The sequence below is a fragment of the Pseudorasbora parva genome, chromosome 17 (genome assembly GCF_024679245.1).
Source record: "Pseudorasbora parva isolate DD20220531a chromosome 17, ASM2467924v1, whole genome shotgun sequence".
Taxonomy (NCBI): domain Eukaryota; kingdom Metazoa; phylum Chordata; class Actinopteri; order Cypriniformes; family Gobionidae; genus Pseudorasbora; species Pseudorasbora parva.
In genome coordinates this window covers 18602204-18622953 of record NC_090188.1, presented here as the reverse complement: position 1 = coordinate 18622953, position 20750 = coordinate 18602204, and the positions used below count along the sequence as shown (strand labels likewise).

General features: G+C 37.4%; 1 protein-coding gene across 4 annotated transcripts in view; it reads left to right on the top strand.

The window, feature by feature from the left end:
- The first annotated feature begins 447 nt into the window (after positions 1 to 447).
- The window catches only part of vcla (vinculin a), a 51765-nt gene continuing 31462 nt past the window's right edge, over positions 448 to 20750 (top strand). For 2 of the 4 annotated variants that reach the window (XM_067422288.1, XM_067422287.1), the window contains exons 1-3: positions 448 to 820; positions 12187 to 12257; positions 19006 to 19156. In XM_067422288.1, coding sequence (XP_067278389.1) covers positions 653 to 820; positions 12187 to 12257; positions 19006 to 19156 — 390 coding nt within the window. In that variant the 5' untranslated portion in view covers positions 448 to 652. The remainder of the gene's footprint in view (positions 821 to 12186; positions 12258 to 19005; positions 19157 to 20750) is intronic. The other 2 variants (XM_067422290.1, XM_067422289.1) reach the window with 1 other exon arrangement.

Here is a 20750-nt window from a genome sequence, read left to right as displayed (position 1 = left end):
TCTTTTGTGAGAATTTTATAATTCTCAGATAAAAAGAGTGTTATTATCTTTTAAAACTAAGATTGCCGGTAATCGTTACGCAGAATTGATCACATTAAGAAGACTGTATAGGCTACATCAGCATGATCTTAAAAGCTGCAGCCATATAGGCATGCTTGCATGGTCTATCGTTGAGTATCATTTGTTGCCGTTTCACTAACACCATTACCTATTATTAAGTCAAATGTAATCCACGGAATCCTCACTTTGTCATTCCAGTCCGACGCATTCCCTTTTTGGCTACTGAATACATGACGTAGTCAGGGAAGCTCTCAACACAGGTAGGGTGGGGCGGAGAAGAGTGGAAACAGCGTCAGTGCGGACCAATCAGATGCTCCGCATGGCGTGAAACCTTTGCGATGATTGGTTGACGAGCACTGACTCTTTTAAGCCGTGCGTTCGTTCGCACTCACCGGGCGCCTGGCTTTGGTTATCCACAGAAGGCGTCGGTCTTTGAGGAGGCGTTTAGGGTTTTCTCTGCATGAGTGGGATAGACTCGGGAATATACATTTGATTCGTGGTGCCCTTGGAAGAAATAACGGGGGGAAGCGCAGGACAGAGCGAACACGTGCCTTTTTCTCACTTGTGTTGAGGAGGATATTTAGATTTCAGGATGCCAGTTTTCCATACCAAGACGATAGAGAGTATCCTGGAGCCAGTGGCTCAGCAGATATCCCACTTGGTTATCATGCACGAGGAGGGCGAAGTTGATGGGAAAGCGATCCCAGATCTCACCAGCCCAGTAGCGGCAGTGCAAGCGGCTGTCAGCAACCTTGTGCGGGTGAGAGTCCTGTCATCCATACAGCATCTTGTTTTAGTTTATCTGCTGTTTTATTGTCTTTATCAATGCGCACTTCATTCCGTTAGAACGTCTCCCCTTATAAAAAATACCATGGTAACCACTTTCTTCCTAAATACCAGGTACCACATTTATTGATATAGCCTAGGCTACTGTAAATCATAATAAATCAAACTTTCTGCCCTTTTATCCCCATAACATTGGCTGGCTAATACCAGATTTCCTGTGAAAATGTACTGATTTGTTGTTGTTTGTGTTTGTGGTTTTCGGGTGGAAATTATTGTTTACCTTGGGAAATTATTGTTTTCCTATAGTCGTGATCTGATGAATGTGAGCCTGTTGAGGAATTGAAAATGCCTACAGTGTAAACTGACCATAATGAGGTTGACTTAAGAATCAAACCTGACCTAATTAGTTTTTGGCTAAAGGAGATAATGGTTGAGGTAAACACACAGTCCTGATGTATTAGGGAGGAGAGAGCAGGTGTCAGGGAAGTGTAGGACAGTTTTTCTGTTTTCTCTTGTCATTTTTCTCTTAAACACGATTAACTTCACACACTGTAAACTAAAGTGCCTAATAAAATAAAAATAAAAACTATCAAAGGTTGTGTTTTAAAGGGCTGTATAGAATATCTGGAAATGGGTGTAGTTAAATAATAAGTTAACACCTTCAGCAAGCGCTGGGAGAAATTGTTGTAAAAGACATTCTGTAAACTTTATTTAAATGTTCACTAAATGCCTTATCATGTATTTGAGTAGTTACAGTATTTTAAATAAGTTAACTTACTGGAAGCAATGACATTTGCATTATAAAGATGAACTAAGTGTGATATAGGGAAATATTTATAGTTGGGCTGTAGTCTTCCTTGTACAAGGAGTTCATCTGTTTAGAAAAGTACTTTAAGTTCTGGTGTTGTTTCCAGGAAACATCATGAACAGAATCATCAATCTAAGAAACTTGTACCTTTATTTTCCCAGTGTACCCACAGCAACAAGACTGAATCTTGCTGGTATGTTCTCCTTCTTTTTTGGTCTCAATAAGGGACTCTCTACTTTTAGAAAGTTCTCAATTTGTTTTTGAAAAGCATTCATGTCATATATTAAAGTTCTAAAATCCTGTTGATAATAGGCTATAGTTTGGTGTAATTTCTGATCTGAACAAGCAATTGTGTTCCATTCTCATGTGTTCTATTCTATTCTATTCTATTCTATTCTATTCTATTCTATTCTATTCTATTCTATTCTATTCTATTCTATTCTATTCTGTTTGGTTCTCATTTGAAAATAGCTTTTTGTAAATTTCTGGCTAGCTAAATATTCTTTTCATTCCATTTATGTTTTGAAATCATTGCTTCTAGTAAGTTTCTACAGTATATGAGTGTAGTTAAATATTCTATTCTATTCTATTGTATTCTATTCTATTGTATTCTATTCTATTCTATTCTATTCTATTCTATTCTATTCTATGTTTGAAGTTTCATAGATGCTAAGAAGTATGTGTTGTAAGTGGTTTAACTAGAGCAGGACCTGCAAGAGCCTTTTGAGAGTGCAGAAGTGCATTTAGTATTACTCTTTCTCCTTGTTTATTTGTAACAAGGTAATTTACTCCCAGCTGTCATTAAGTAAAGTAATGCGAGAAGAAGGAGTGAGCATTTTGTGTCGGGAATAAATAGGTCTTCTAGCCTGGGAAGTAACACAGTCTCACAGTGCATGGCTGGAGGGGGTGTTTCATGCCCAGGGAAAGTGACTCCCTGCTGGCTTGAGGAAGTCTAAGGTGTCAGCGTCTTCATTGGAGACACACCCAGAGTACCACCACCTCCCTCATATGTGGCACCTGTTACTGCTGAAGTGTCCAAAACATCAGCCAAGCCTCGAAATCAAGGCTGAGTGAAGAGGCTTTATATCTCTTCTCACTGTAAAGACTGGCCTGTATCTTGGAGACTGTTCTATGTTTAGATTGTCAACATTCTCTTGGTTACTTTGAGATTGTGGTAAGAGATGAGTTTGTCAACTAATATGTATAATGGCCCTAATTGTGACAAATAAAGAACTGAGCATGCAATTTTTTATTGTAAAGGTAATGCAAATAAATGACTCTCTCTAGTTCAAGCTTCCCCGAAATATTAGATATGTCATATATAATAGACACAATCCAGGACCAAAATCCAGGATTCAGGGGCCAGGAATCATACACCTGGCGCAATGCAATTTTTTTGTGTGCTAATTTCGGCCTGACGCATTTATAATTTATAAATAATGTCCTGGGGTGCACTTATAATGTTAGAATGCTTGTACATCAAAACTGTCTGATTTTAGCGCTGTGGTTTGAACCATAGATGTAAACATAAATGAACATAGATGAAAAAAAATATGGACATAGTGTCCGTGACGTCACCCATAGGATTCTAAAGAGCAGTTTTGAAGCTTAAAGTAGGGCAGAGCTGTCCATTGCCATCTTGGCAACGTGACATTGCGCGTGTGTCACTGTCAACGCAATTTGACGTTTAGTCACTGGTTTGATTTACTAACATAGACAGAGAACATCTGACTGTACATGAATCATTACATATCAGAAAGCACTGGTCACAGATTAGGTATTAGAATGAACACGATTACTTACATGTTGCATTACTGTCGACCCCAGACACCTCACAATAATTTGTTATCCTCAACAGCATGTTTATTGCTTGGTAGCTCGATCTGGTTTAACACCACATAGTGTTATTTAGGCTACCTATTCTATTGCATGTCATGGATGAATCGGTGGTCGGTGAAACAGGCCGTGATGAAGTAGGCGTTGATCTTCTTCTGTAGAGGCAGTGTTTGGCTCCCTTTGACATCATAGATCCCCACTTTGAAAAACTTGTTGTTTGCTGGTCCTGGTGTCAATAAAAGCTTTATTAGACTAACTTGGAAGTTTTAATTTCTGAAACTTAGAGAATATCGTTATGATGACCTCTTATTTGTCAAAAGCATATGTAAATATTTTCTCAGTTCATGACCTCTTTAAATATTACAAATAAAGGGATTCCTCTCTGGAGAAGAAGTCTTTCTGCTAGAAAATTCCGCCATATAAATGGCGAATCCGCCATGGTGTAAGCGCAACTGGATTTTAAAAGGAATGGGAGATGAGATTCTGATTGGTTTATTGCATGTCACACCCAAACTCACACACCCATTAATCATTTAAGCTATGTCTACATCAATCTGGATAGATTTGAAAATGTTTTCGTTTCAAAACACTCTCCGTCTAGACTAATGTTTTCCAAAAGTTTCTCATCCACACTGGAACGTCAGTAAATGCCAAATTCAACTTACTGCGCATGCGTGAAACCTCATAAAAGCTCACTGAGATGATACAGACATCATAAAGTTATCACACAAGTCTTCTGATATGATTATTTTATTTAGCCCATCACTGATGCGTCCAGGTCGCACTCGGTCAACCTATGTTTGGTCTAAAGCGCAACTGCTCATGTTTTCCTACAGGAAAGCAAATGCGAGTACATTTTTTGTCATCCTTGCAGGACTGTGATATAGTGTGCAAAGTAACATATTTTAGCAACTGTTTGAAAGTGAATAGGATGTAACTGGCACAATAGCGGTATAAACATACATATCTATTGGTTCAAAGGGCATCACATGACTAAACAAGCATCATCGTATTCAAATACCTTGCATCACAGTCCACACTACGATGCAACGACGGAATTTTAAAATGTATCTGCTTTAGAGAGCGTTTTCAAAAAGCTATGTTTTCGTTGACTTAAAATGCCGTCTCAGTGTAGACAGAAGGCCAAAACGGAGAGTAAAAGATGTGTTTTTAAAGAAAAATGTATTAGTGTGGACATAGCCTAAGAGAATAGGGAGTGGGGACAACCCTTTTAGACCATGTGCCAGGTGTGCTGACCAAAAGTGGATTCAGACATGCCCTAAGTGCACTTGTGACGTGTGCTTTAGACAATGCACTTTAGACCATGTGCTTAGATTATTAAAAAAGGGCCCTATGTCTGTAACTTGGACTGATTTATGATTGTTGCTGGGTGAGAAAGGACTGTAATAAAGCCAATGAGGAACAGCCAACTATATCTACCTAGATTCATAAAAGTTTTCAAATTAACTTAAGATTTTTGAGTTTTGAGATCTTTTTTGAATTGAGATCTCTTCTCTCTGAATGCTTTTTATGGCTCTTAACAGAGAAGACAGCAGGGGTCTGGCCTGGAGGGGAGTCTCCATGTCTGTCTGTCTGTTTTTTCGGCCAAGTCTGTCACAGTGCTTTTGGAAGAGTGCCATTGGCATACCATCTATATGCAGTTGTAAATATGGCATTTATTTCATCCATGGCTAAGCTCTTAGATTCACTTAGAAGTCAACAGTGTGTACACCTGTATATGAAATGCTTCTGTTGTTATAACGTTGCTCTCAATGACAAAATGTAGCGATTGAAGACATGACCTACTGTAGCAAACCAAAGCTAAACTCTGGGACATCAGTGGAGTGTTTTCATCCACTTGCAGGGAAAATTCCCTTAGTGATAAAATAAAACTACTGTGTGAGAAGAGATAATGCCCTTTGAAATGTGTTAAACTGAAGTTAATCCCAGTCATTCATACAGAACTATCACAATGCGATAGTAAGACCCACACTGATGACACAAGCATAAACTTATTTGCAGTTTGCTTCCCTCACCATAATCCCTCAAGTACTTTAAACAGATGTATTCCCTTTAAAGCAAGTCTCCACTGTGATTTCTTTAGAAAATAAATCCAGCCTTGCTAGAGAGAATTTTGAGTGGCATGAATGTTTGCAGTATAATGCTCCAGACTGATTTCTATGAATTACAAAGTAGATGGGACTCTATACACAGCTCTTTTATACAGGGTGTGATGATTCTAAATAGTATGACTATGACATATTAACAATACAATTACAATCCTTTTCATTTTGATTCTGTTAATGTTATTTATTTAAAAAAAAGATTTAACATTATAAAATTTACGTTAATCTTATTTATTCTTTTCTCAAAAGCACAAAAGCCTGCACACAATGTACTTGGAGAAAAATAATTATAAATAAACATATACACAACATATTTAATGTATTGGAAAAGAAAATGTTCTGTTGTGGTTGAGGTTGACCAATAATGGTATCGACCACTGGAAAGCCCATATGTAGAATGTAACATTTTATAAACTCCCACACTACCATTCAAAAGTGTAGTGTTGGCAGTTGGTAAGAAATTTTAAGAAATGTTTTATTGATTTATTGATTTATTTGTAAAAACAATTTAACATTTAATCATTTAGCAGACGCTTTTATCCAAAGCGACTTACAAAAAAGGGGAGAGCAATAGAAGCAACGAAACAAACAAGGCCAACAACCTGTAAGAGCTGTAAGAAGTCTCAGTTAATTAGCACAGTACACAATTCTTTTTTTTCTTCTTTTTTTTTGCTGCTTAATTGCTGCTTAAAGGGATAGTTCATCCAAAAATGAAAAATCTTTTATTAATTCATCAGCTTCCTGTCATTTCAAATTTCAAAGATTCAGATGGACATTTGTCCATCTTTGGAACACAAATGAAGATATTTTTTAATGAAATCTGAGAGCTTTGAGCTCTCCATAGAGCTCTCCATAGACAGCAATGTAATTAACACTTTTAAGGCCCAGAAAGTTACTAAAAACACCATTAAAATAGTCAATGTGAATCCAGTGGTTCAACCTTAATTGTACAAAGCGACGAGAAAACTTCTTAAACAAAAATAACAATTTTATTCAACTATTTGTTTTCAACAATGTTAGTCTCCTACACAATATGTTGTAATTATACAGTGCATCACACTCATGCGTCGTGGTGCTCACGTGAACAGAATCAGTTGCCATAGAACTCGAAAGCGATGCACTGCTTACAATGGAAACTGCGTAGGAGACTGACACAGGCTAGAACGAAATGTTGAATAAAGCGCACAAGTATCCTTGTCGCTTCATAAAATTAAAGTTGAACCACTGGAATCACATGGACTATTTTAATTATGTTTTTACTACCTTTCTGGGCTTTGAAAGTGTTTACTGTCTACAATGAAAACCCTAATAAGTTGATTTAACTCAATTGATTTGAGTAAACTCGTTCCCTCAATTCAACTAAATAATGGAGTCTCAGAAAACTTGTATATTTAAGTTCACTTAACTTGGTGCTCACGTTCACTGTACTTAAACTGTTAAGTTCACCAAACTGGGTACACCAGAAGTTCAGTACACCATGCTGGGTCAAACTTTCCCATGAGTCCCAACATGAATAAATTATGCATCTGAATTGGGACTCAGTTTCTTTGAATCTTACTACTTGCTTTTACTTTTGCTGTTTTTGTTCTGATGTTTTTGTAGCTTGTTTTATGTTCAGTTGATCTGTTTATCAGATTTATTTTATTTTTTTGATTGTCACCATTGTAGAGATTCAAACACAGATTTTTGATGTCTGTGTGTGTCTAACTAATGTCATAGATTTAAACATTTTGTGCAAAAAAAAAAAAAGTTCAATTACCACAACAGTGAAAGACTTCCTGGCTATTAAAACTTCAAAACTATTAATAACCGCTTTACATCCCTGCACTTCCTGCTGTAGTCCAAACCGGCCGTTCGCTGTAGGCTTTGAAAGGGACTTCTGTTAAATAAAATATCTCATTCGGCATTGAACTTTGAGCTTTATAATTTTACAGGTATTATTTATGCTCTAACAGCAACATTACACACTAACTAAAGTTTGAAAGATGGAATCGCGAAGAACGGGACCTTTAACAACCAGAGCATTATACTAACTATATTTTTGAGTTTCTGGACTAGTACTATTTAGTCAAGATTACTTGATTTGTTTAAGTAAAGACAACATTAGGAGGTACAGTGTGGAGAGCTCAGAAGCTCTTGAATTTAATAACAATTTTTTTAAAGAACAACATTGATAATGTTACAAAAGAATTCGGTCACTGATTTCTGATCAGTTTAATGCATCCTTGCTGAATAAAAGTAAACAGACTCTGAAACAGACACAGTGGAAGTCTTGGGTGATGGTTTGTCGAAGTGGAAACTCGCATGCAACATTTCGGTTGCACTTTATATGTTTTGGGAAACTGGGCTTGTTGTCATCATCCACGATGCACAAGTTTTAAGTCCGGCCTCTTCTTCAGTCTTGTTTACTGAAATTTAACTGAATTGTGTTTAATGATATCTGACAGTGGGCCGATAGACAGGAGCCGTAGCAGCTGCTGACCTGGCCTGCTCTCTCAGAATCCATTATCACAGCACTAATGCACCTGAGATCAAACAGCCTTTTTAGTGAAGCTACAACTGCTATAAGCACTCTGCATTAATTATGCATCAAAAGTTCACAATCGACGTATCTCTGCCTCTTGAGTCTGTCTTTCTGTTACCCATATGTTTTGGTCGACACCACGAAAACAGTGTGCAGTTGAAAAAGTGCAGTTGAGAGGCCTTTAAAAACGTCAAACCTTTTATGGATCCACCAGCGTCGTGTGTGCAGATTTTCCCTTTAAAGGAGTCATGAGACTTTGCGGAGATTGTGGGAATCAATGAGAGATACTTCTGAGTTTGAGCGTAAACAGCCGGCCGATGACAGAATACTGTGACAGAGCAGGAGCCTCTTTATATAAACAGCAATCATGGAGAGAGAATGCAGTCGCACGCGCTTTGCTTTCAGTTGAGGGAAATGCATCTTTATATAGGTGGGTGCTGTCACATTCTAGCACACACAAACATTGTATATGTCCAGTGCAACCCTCTCCCACAAATGACCATTAGAGGAATGAGAATCATGTCAGAGGGTTAAATATCAGTATGAGCCGGTGTCATAAACAAACATGCCATCGATAGTTAAAATCACATCATTGAACAGGTGGATGGTTCATTAACTGCCCTGTTACACATGTCACTATGCTGTAAAAGAAAACTACATTTCAAGTGATGGGGAAAAAAAAGTATAGGTGAAGCAATAGAATGCCACTGCAAAATTTTACGATCCATTTCCGTGAATCACGGCTAATAAACATGGATAGTATGGACAGTATACAGTGTCACCGGCTCCGAAGACTAAAAGGCCCGTTCACACCATGAACGCATGCTATAACGATAACTATAATGACAGCCATTTTAGCATTCACACTAACGATAACATTGTTTAGTCTAAGTGAGTGCTTAAGTTATGGTCTGTCAGCATAACTGGACACACGTCATAAAGATGTGGATTGTTTTTAGTGTTTATCAGCTGGAAAATATCATTTTAAAAATCGATAGTTATGATGTGATCGGACCTTAAAGGTATAGTTCACCCAAAAATGAAAATTCTGTCATCATTTAGTCATGCATGTAGTCAATAGCTAACGAGATCTGCTTGGTTACAATCATTTTTCCAAATATCTTCCTTTATGTTCAGCAGAATTTATTTTTATTTTTATACTGGTTTGGAACAACTTGAGCATGACTAAATGATGACAGAATTTTAATTTTTTTGGTGAACTTACTATCGCTTTAACCCTGATTTCTCAAAAAATGCAATAAACAATTACTTCATTTGAAATGTTACATAACATGAATTAATGTCCATAAATGGTAATAAAAACGAAACAAAAAACATGAAATTCCTCTGGAAATTGCAATGTTTTGCACTGTAAATTATGAATATATTGTTTATTCTTTTTATTTTAAATTAACTTTATTAAAAAAAAACTATATTTTTTTTACACATGGTCCCATCAAATTTAATATAATTATTCACTGTAAAAGAGCTTATAGTTAACCAATTAACAGGTTTTTACTGTAAAATTGTTACATTCTTTTTCTTAAAATAATTTCTTAATGTAATATATTAATATAATTGGACTGCGTAGTTATGTAAATCTAAGAGATTTGAAATCCTTGTCACTTCTACTTTATTGTAGCAATAATACTTATAGAAACTATTGTTTGCACTTATCTCCTGTTCATTGGTTGCTGTAATCTTTGGTGCTTGCTTGTAAAGCCCGGACTAAGATGGCAGACTCTTATTTACCCTTTGCCCCTTGCCCCATAGATGGCCTTATAGACCAGGGCTAAGAATAACCATGGAGAATGTGGTTGAAGGTCCAGTATCTCAAGAGAAGTGTGAGGTGGAGGCCCCACTGAGAAGAGTGATTCAGTATATCTGGTGCCCATAGAATCTAATAAGCCTTAGATACACTTAAAATAATAGGTGCAAGAGTTCAACGCTCTGACCACATGACATTTTGACTGGTGCAGGGTACTTCATTCATTATGTTGAGTACATCTACCAAACTGGCTGTACACTCAGTCTGCTGGAAGCAAGCATGCACACGACTGATGTTTGTGACTGGCTGTGTGTGCATACGTGATCGCACTGTTCCCACTTTAGCCCAGCAGTTAACCCAGTTAGCCTTATTTATGGGTCCCCTTCACCTAATTAGGGCCCAGTAAAAGAGTGTGCTGCTGCACTACAAAGCACCATCCTCCATGCTTTGTGCATGCCAATGCGATCAATTGTCCTTAGCAGGTCATTGCCTAATCAACACACTCTTATAATGTATATACATTTTAACTCATTAAAGTCACTAGAGCTTAATGAGAGGTTGAAAGTTCTCTTTAAATATGTTTCATAGATGGAGGACAGACAAATGAATGTGACTATTGGTGTAATTACATCATTGGAAAAAAAGAGCAGACAGGAAGTGGCCATGTGCTGTGTGGAGATAACAAACATCTCTCTGTTACGCTGCTATCTTTGCATTAGTGGACTCTAAAGAAGGACACTGTAATGTCATTCCTTATGTCCAGGGAAAGGCCAAATAAACTACAATGATGTGACCGTGTGCGTGGTCTGATATCTTGTCACATTAGAATTGATAAAAATGAAAGACTGGTTTTGTGTGCTGTAACAGAATTATATATTTTGTATTATTTAGATTAATGGCTGATGGTTCGATGATTAATTAAAAATATATTTTGTGTGAGGCAAATAAATCAATGCATTTTGAATCAGTCATTTTTGAAATAGGACTGATTTGTGGACATGAATTGGATAATTAGAAAAGAGTTTAATAACATGGCCTTAAATGAAAAAATCATTAAATGCAATACAGTTTTTTCAAAGATTATTAAGATTAGATCCTGCCCTGTTTTGTTTTATACTGTTTTGCTTCGCTTTGCTTTGTGTTGTTTTGTGCTGTGCTGTTTTGTGTTGTGTTGTGTTGTTTTGTGCTGTTTTGTTGAGCTGTGTTGTGCTGTTTTGTTTTTTGCTGTTTTTGTTTGTTGTTTTTTTGTGCTGTTTTGTCTTGTGTTGTGTTTTTTTGTGCTGTTTTGTGTTGTGTTGTGTTGTTTTGTGCTGTTTTGTTTTTTGCTGTTTTTGTTTGTTGTTTTTTTTGTGCTGTTTTGTCTTGTGTTGTGTTTTTTGTGCTGTTTTGTCTTGTGTTGTGTTGTGCTGTTTTTTTTTTGCTGTTTTTGTTTGTTGTTTTTTTGTGCTGTTTTGTCTTGTGTTGTGTTTTTTGTGCTGTTGTGTTGTGCTGTTTTGTGTTGTGCTGTTTTTGTTTGTTGTTTTGTTTTGTACGGTTTTGTGTTGTGTTGTTTTGTGCTATGTTGAGTTGTGTTGTGCTGTTTTTGTTTGTTGTTTTGTTTTGTGCTGTTTTGTGTTGTGTTGTTTTGTGCTATGTTGAGTTGTGTTGTGCTGTTTTTGTTTGTTGTTTTGTTTTGTGCTGTTTTGTGTTGTTTTGTGCTTTGTTGTGTAGTGCTGTTTTGTTGTGTTGTGCTGTTTTGTGCTGTGCTGTTTTTTGTGCTATGCCGTGCTGTTGTGTTACCATGTTTTGTTTTGTTTTATGCAGTTTTTGTTTGTTTTGTGCTTTGCCGTGCTGTTTTGTTTTGTGCTATATTTGTTGTTGTTTTGTGCTGTTTTGTGTGTTGTGTTTTTTTCCATAGTATTGTTTCATTTTTGTCTTTTTGTATTAATTATTTATATTATTTTCAGTGTGTTAATTCATGAAATGAATGGGTGTGGTAATGGCAGATGAGCAGCATGGGTTGTTGGTTGTTGTTTTAGATTGGACAGTTGGAAGTGCTGGCAGCATCCCAGACAGCAGCAGATCAGCCTCGGGGCTCATGCAAAACAAACAGGCCCTTATTGTGTCCAGTGACTCCATTCACAAGCTGTGTCAATCTGGTCTGCCAGAGGGCTGAATCTTTTCCCTGTACAAATAACTTTTTTGAGTTACAGCTGGTGTCAGAAAAAAATAAAAATCCATGTAAATAGTCTCAACATTATGCATCTTGTAAACAAGTTTGTTATACATGTGTTCTCAGGTGGGGAAAGAGACGGTTCAGACCACAGAAGACAAGATTATGAAGAGAGACATGCCTCCGGCCTTCATTAAGTAAGACCTGCGCTTCCTGTCTCTCTCCAGGGACTCATCATGTGAACATATGTTAACTCTAATCACACCGAACACAAACACCTCATTGAACAGCATTAACAAGGCATGTGCCTTTACTTTGTCAAGAGAAGTTTAAAGTGATGAAACGTCATATAGGATTGTCTGAACATCTAAAGCTTTTTGTTTTTCCTGATTTTATACAATATGAAATGCCTATAAAGCCTAATGTCAGAGTGCATGAGTTCTTTGGATGTCTTGATACTGAAGAATGCTCCATAATGTGATGTGATATTAAATAAGGTCAGTTTGCTTGCTGTCAGGCTGAGTCATACCCTCACTGCTAAAGCTTGGGGGGCTTTTTCTGCGAGCTTACAATGCATTATTGATAAGTCTATGTAAAAACTGTATGACTGCTCTCCCAAGTGTCTCTCCGGGTGTGTGAAGTGGTGTCTTGGCAGCTGATGTAGATGAAGCAGTTAGCGTTGAATCTATTTAATATTGATGCACTGTATTTTTGTGTCTTTCACAATCTTTTTCCTCACTCTCTCGGATGCTCAAAAAGTCACTAAGAACACAAAGAGGTGCTTGTTCCTTTGTTTCTCATGCCTTTAATTTAGGGTTTTTTCAAACGTTTTCTTTGATAAGGAAAGTGGAGACAAGACTAGAAATGAGAGATATATAATATAACATGCTGTTCAGTTGTGCTCAAAAGTTTACGCACCCCTTGCAGAATCTGTAAAATTGTGAATAATTTGAGGGATTATACAAAATGCATGTTAGTTTTTATTTAGTACTGTCCCGAATAAGATATTTTACATAAAAGATATTTACATATAGCATTAAGAACCGGGGGTGAAAGCTTTTAGTATTTTAAGATTAAGTTAAATTATACTTAATTTGTCTTCTGGGAAACATCTAAGTATCTCCTGCTGCTTCCAAAGGGCAGTAATAAATAGGGGGGAAAAAAGATATTGAACAAAATTAGAAAAATTTGGACCTCTTCATCCTGTTCAAAATGTTTCACCCCCCGACTAGTAATGCATCAGTGAATGGTTTAACCCTTTTTTTCATAGCAGTGTTTGAGTCCCTCAATTGTCCTCAGTGAAAAGATGGATCTCAAAATCATACAGTCACTGCTGAAAAGGGTTCAAATAAGGAAAAATGCTGGAAAACTGAAGAATTTGCTGGACCTGTAGGATTTTTCTGAAGAACAGCAGTTTAACTGCTCAGGGCAAACAAGGGACTCAAGCACAACCATCATAAAAAAACAACATGGATCATCCAGGTAACAACACAGTATTAAAAATCAAGGATACATAAACTTTTAAATGGGTCTTTTTTAATATAAATTCTGCTATTTTTTTTTGTCTTGTAAACATGTTTTATGTAAAATATCTTGTTCATAACAGTACTACTAAATAAAAATGGTAATGGTATCCCTCTTATTTTGTTAAAATTATTCACATTTTCACAGATTCTGCAAGAGGTATGTAAGCTTTTGAGCACAACTGTATATACAGTGCATCCGGAAAGTATTCACAGCGCTTAACTTTTTCCACATTTTGTTATGTTACAGCCTTATTCCATAATATATTAAATTCATAATTTTTTTCAAAGTGAAAGAAGTTTGTTTGAAATCTTTGCAAATTTATAAATAAAGAAATCATGTACATAAGTATTCACAGCCTTTGCCATGACACTCAAAATTGAGTTTAGGTGCATTCTGTTTCCACTGATCATCCTTGAGATGTTTCTACAACTTTATTGGGAGTCCGCTTGTGGTAAATTCAGTTGATTGGACATGATTTGGAAAGGCACACACCTGTCTAAGGTTCCACAGTTAACAGTGCATGTCAGAGCACAAACCAAGCCATGACGTTCAAGGAATTGTCTGTAGACCTACAAAGCAGGATTGTATTGAGGCACAGATCTGGAGAAGGATACAGAAACATTTCTACAGTATTGAAGGTCCCAATGAGCACAGTGGCCTCCATCATCTGTAAATGGAAGGTTGGAACCACTAGGTCTCTTTCTAGAGCTGGCTGCCTGACCAAACAAAGCGATTGGGGGAGAAGGACCTTAGCCAGGGAGGGGACCAAGAACCTGTGGTTTCTCAGTGGAGAGAGGAGAACCTTCCAGAAGAAAAAACATTTCTGCAGCACTCCACCAACCAGGCCTGTATGGTAAAGTTGACAGACGGAAGCCACTCCTCAGTAAAAGGCACATGACAGACCGCCTCGTGTTTGCCAAAAGGCACCTGAAGGACTCTAAGACCATGAGAAACAAAATTCTCTGGTCTGATGAAACAAAGACTGAACTTTGGCCTGAATGACAAACATTATGTTTGGCAGAAACCAGGCACCGTTCATCACCTGGCCAATACCATCCCTACAGTGAAGCATGGTGGTGGCAGCATAATGCATGGGGATGATAACAGAGACATCCTTGATGAAAACCTGCTCCAGAGCGCTCTGGACCTCAGACCGGGGCAAAGGTTCATTTTCCAACAGGACAATGACCCTAGGGACACAGCCAAGTTAACAAAGTGTTGACTATGGGACAACTCTGTGAATGTCCTTGAGTGACCCAGCCAGAGCCCAGACTTGAACCCGATTAAAGCATTTCTTGAGAGATCTGAAAATGGAGCTTGAGAGGTCCTACAAAGAAGATTGGGCGAATCTGCCTCAAAATAGCTGCGCCAAACTTGTAGCATCATACTCAAAAAGACTTGAGGCAGTAATTGATGCCATTGGTGCTTCAACAATGTATTGAGCAAAGGCTGGGAATAGTATGTACATGCAATTTTTATTTATTTATTTAATTTATATAATTTTATTCATTTGCAAAGGTTTCAAACAAACTTCTTTCACATTGTCATTATGGGGTATTGTTTGTAGAATTTTGAGGAAAATAATGATTTTAATCCATTTTGGATGGAATAAGGCTGTAACATAATGTGGAAAAAGTGAAGCGCTGTGAATACTTTAAGGATGCACTGTATAGTACAGGATATACTGGCCACTAATATGTATACCTCACTGGGTTGGACCCCCTTTTGCCTTTTAGAACTGTTTTAATTCATCATGGCATAGATTCAGCAAGGTGCTGGAAACATTACTCAGAGATTTTGGTCCATAATTACATGATAGCATCATGCAGTTGCTGCAGATATGTTGGCTGCACATCCATTATGCAAATCTCCCTTTCCACCACATCCCAAAGGTGTTCTATTGAATTGAGATCTGGTGACTCTGGAGGCATTTGAGTATAGTGAACTCATTCTGAGATGATTTGAGCTTTGTGATGTGGTGCATTATCCTGCTGGAAGTAGCCGTCAGAAAATGGGTATGCTGGGGTCATAAAGGCATGGCCTTTATAATCAGGTAATCAGTAACAATAATCAGGTAGTATGTGGCATTTAAACAATGCTCAACTGGTTCTAAGAAGTCCATTACATCAATCATTACACCACCACCCGCCTGAACCATTGATACAAGGCTGGATGGATTCATGCTTTCATGTTGTTTATGCCAAATTCTGACCCTACCTTCTGAATGTTGCAGCAGAACTTGAGACTCATTAGACCAGGCAGTGTTTTTCCAATCTTCTATTGTCCAATTTTGGTGAGCATGTGTGAACTGCAGCCTCAGTTTTGTGTTGTTAGCTGACAGGAGTGGCACCCCGTGTGGTCTTCTGTTGCTGTAGCCCATCTGCGAGTAGAGTTGACAGGCCCATATGGACCCTGCAAGACTTCTTCCTGCTCACTAATCGGCCTCCAAAGTGGCATCGTTTTTTAGATGATTGTCCAAAAGGAAAATAAATGAGAAACGAGAATGACTAACTGTGACATGGTAATTTACAGTAAGCAGGTCCAAATTTAGTTTGAGAAACATTTATGGCGATTACATTTAGAGGAAATGCTTACTGTTATTAGTTGTGTTTGGTAAGTCAAGAATCACTATTTTCATTGCTCATATCTCAAGGTAACGCAAATTGTGTTGCTTATCGATGGGAGTTATGCTTTTACCTTTCAAAGTGATGCTCACACTTGATCAGGCCTTGCAGATGATAAAGCGTGGGTGTCGGTATGAACCTGTATCTATTTGAATGGCTGAACAGACGTGCTCAGTTAAAGTCCGTTAAAGCCTTAGCTGACACATTTGGCACCATAAACACAAGCTGGCGCAGGGCTCATAAATCAGCACACATGTGGCTGGTGACAGGAAATGTGAACCTCTCTATATATAGGCTCTGTTGTAAGCACTAACACCCGAGTGGTGCCTCATACAGGGATGTGTCTGCGTACGTCTGGGTCTTCACCGTAGAGTAATGATGAAGAGACACAGAGGCCTCCTCCTGAATTCGTCATCATCCTGCTTTCCTGTCCCATGGGCAATGGGGTGACTGGGATGTGCTTTAATTTCTATTAATACAGTGTTATCCAATGTATCCAAAGCTTTGGAATTGTTTACCGTCCTCAGTTCTGGGAATTGAGTGTTTGAATAATTTTGATTTGTGATTTAGTGGGCCAGTAATTTTATTAAATCAATTAGTAATGCCATCTTTTATTTGAATCCAATGCATAGTTTTGCTTTTTAAATATTGCATTTATTTACCATTGAGAATGTCTAATAGTGCAAGCCATAGTATATTTGTTAGACCATGTCATTCATACAGTAGGATTAAAAAAATAAATAAAAATTGTTTTAAGGCCCGGCCAATTCGTCCCAATGGAGGCTAACGATTGCGGTTGAAAGTTTTTAGCATTCTATGTTTTCAGTTGGGCATGGAGGATTTAATTCCAATTCCTCTTTATCTGACTCCATTTAATCATAATTTCGAATTTAGCTGAGAATTTTAATTGGTTATTTGGACATTTAGATTTAATAGTTTAACCACACATTTAATTATTCTGTTTAACCCTTTGTTAAAATTGTACCCGTTCATAACCTGAATAATTCCAGAGCAAGTCAGAATAAATAAAGTGTAACAATTTATTAACAGTCAGGTGAATATATAATAATGCCGGTCTGAGTATTTCGCAATCTTCTCAGTTACTGGGATTTTCACGCACAACCATTTCTAGGGTTTACAAAGAATGGTGTGAAATGGGAAAAACATCCAGTATGCGGCAGTCCTGTGGGCGAAAATGCCTTGTTGATGCTAGAGGTCAGAGGGAAATAGGCCAACAGATTCAAGCTGATAGAAGAGCAACTTTGACTGAAATAACCACTCGTTATATCCGAGGTATGCAGCAAAGCATTTGTGAAGCCACAACATGCACAACCTTGAGGCGGATGGGCTACAACAGCAGAAGACCCCACCGGGTACCACTCATCTCCACTACAAATAGGAAAAAGAGTCTACAGTTTGCACAAGCTCGCCAAAATTGGACCGTTGAAGACTGGAAAAATGTTGCCTGGTCTGATGAGTCTCGATTTCTGTTGAGACATTCAGATGGTAGAGTCAGAATTTGGCATAAACAGAATGAGAACATGGATCCATTATGCCTTGTTACCACTGTGCAGGCTGCTGGTGGTGTAATGGTGTGGGGGGGTTTCTTGGCACACTTTAGGCCCCTTAGTGCCAATTGGGCATCATTTAAATGCCACGGCCTACCCATCCTGTACCCATCCTCTAATGGCTACTTCCAGCAGGATAATGCACCATGTCACAAAGCTTGAATCATTTCAAATCGGTTTCTTGAACATGACAATGAGTTCACTGCACTAAAATGGCCCCACAGTCATCAGATCTCAACCCAATAGAGCATCTTTGGGATGTAGTGGAACGGGAGCTTCGTGCCCTGGATGTGCATCCCACAAATCTCCATCAACTGCAAGATGCTATCCTATCAATATGGGCCAACATTTCTAAAGAATGCTTTCACCACCTTTTTGAATCAATGCCACGTAGAATTAAGGCAGTTCTGAAGGCGAAAGGGGGTCAAGCACAGTAGTAGTTTGGTGTTCCTAATAATCCTTTAGGTGAGTGTACATAATCAATTCAGAGGTAATACATATATAACATCAAATACTCTGAACTAAAGAATGAAATATATACCCGACTTCTGAAGATTGCATAACGCTTGGTTATCTTAAAACATCCAGCATTACTGGCTGACCTGATTACAGTATCGAGCCCTGATCTCTTTGCAACATTCCCTTAAATACCAGATCAAGACAGAAATATCTTTATAATGGAAACATATGATAACAATAGAAATTTACATGTAATCACTGTCCCATAGACCTGTATTGACAAAAGACCAAATGCCACACCGACTGTACTAAGGCAAGATATCGCTAAACTCTTAAAACCTTTATGTTCTAGTTTACTTCTATGGAGATAAGATATTTATACCAGTCACACTGAGACATTTCCAATGATATCAAACATATAATACTGTATTGTGAGGATGGACATTGTAACAAAGAGATTTTGGGTGTATTTTCAGTGATCTCAGCATGAGAGGGAGTAGAAGTTGGGGTAGAGGGGGTCAACAGAGAAAGATGTAGATTGGGTGATACTGAGGTGAGACTTGTGTCTCGAATGGTGCATGAGGAACAGTTCAGATGTTAATTTCCTTCTCAGATAGTCCTTGTTCCTCGGCTAGACATTTCGGCATTTGCTAGTTTTTTCCAGTCTTACAATGTTTATATAAAAAAATTATAATAATTGTAAGCCAGTATAAAATGGCACCTAGTACAAATGAATATACTCATTCATTATGTTTCTTGTTTCTCAGGGTGGAGAATGCCTGTGCGAAGCTTGTGGAAGCAGCTCAGATGCTGAGGACAGACCCATACTCTGTCCCAGCCCGTGATTACCTCATCGATGGCTCGCGGGGCATCCTCTCAGGCACTTCAGACCTGCTTCTGACCTTTGACGAGGCAGAGGTACGCATGGGAATGAGGGCTGTCTTAATAATGAAATTTCAGCTGTTGACTCAATTTCCTAAAAATAATTTAGATGAATGCCTATAAGTTTTGTTCATGTGTGACTTATATCCTAATGCACACATACACTACCATTCAAAAGTTTGAGGTCAGTATACAGCATGGATGGTGGATCACGGTTCCCCAAAAAATATCAGAAATGTTTCTTGAGCACCAAATTAGCATTAGAATAATTGAGGATCATAATTCAGCTTTGCAATCACAGAAATAATTTACATTTACAGGTCCTTCTCAAAAAATTAAGATATGTGATAAAAGTTAATTTTTTCCATAATGTAATGATAAAAATTTAACTTTTATATATTTTAGATTCATTGCACACCAACTGAAATATTTCAGGTCTTTTATTGTTTTAATACTGATGATTTTGGCATACAGCTCATGAAAACCAAAACCAAAATCTCAAAAAATTAGCAGTTATTAACTAATAATAATTAGAGTTATTAACCTAATCATCTGAATCAACTAATTAACTCTAAACACCTACAAAAGATTCCTGAGGCTTTTAAAAACTCCCAGGTGGTTACTGACCACAGTATTACTGTGCTCAATTGGCCTGCCAACTCTCCTGACCTGAACCCCATAGAGAATCTGTGGGATATTGTGAAGAGAAAGTTGAGAGATGCAAGACCCAACACTCTGGATGAGCTTAAGACCGCTATCGAAGCATCCTGGGCCTCCATAACACCTCAGCAGTGCCACAGGCTGATTGCCTCCATGCCACGCCGCATTGAAGCGGTCATTTCTGCAAAAGGATTCCCAACCAAGTATTGAGTGCATAACTGAACATAATTATTTGAAGGTTGACTTTTTTTTGTTTTAAAAACACTTTTCTTTTATTGGTCGGATGAAATATGCACATTTTTTGAGATGGGAATTTTGGGTTTTCATGAGCTGTATGCCAAAATCATCAGTATTAAAACAATAAAAGACCTGAAATATTTCAGTTGGTGTGCAATGAATCTAAAATATATGAAAGTTTAATTTTTATCATTACATTATGGTAAATAATGAACTTTTATCACATATGCTAATTTTTTGAGAAGGACCTGTACATAAAAATGGAAAACTCAATATTCTCAATATCACTGTTTTTACTCTATTTTTGACCAAATAAATGCAGCTTTGGTGAGCATAATAGACTTTTAAAAACTTTAAAAAAAAAAAATTTAAAAACTAACTTTTAAAAACAAATCTTTTCAAACCTAAACTTTTGATAGGCATCATAAACCTGAAGATGTCATTTACTGACATTTAAACTTGAAATCATAAAATAAAATGTATTATTGCATGTATGGCTTTGTTCACAAATACTAATATTTACTAATAAAATTTTAAATATTAAAAATGAAGTGTTTTGAAATAGAGATGGATGATTCTGACTAAAATGAAAATCTGGATTTTTTTAAAATCTGGATTTCCCCGCGATTCAGAACAGACAGCTAAACAAAAATAAGATGTCATTTACTAGAGGTTCTGAAAAAAATGACTGCAGTCGATTTAAAATGCTTAAATAATCTGAATTAATTGTTTG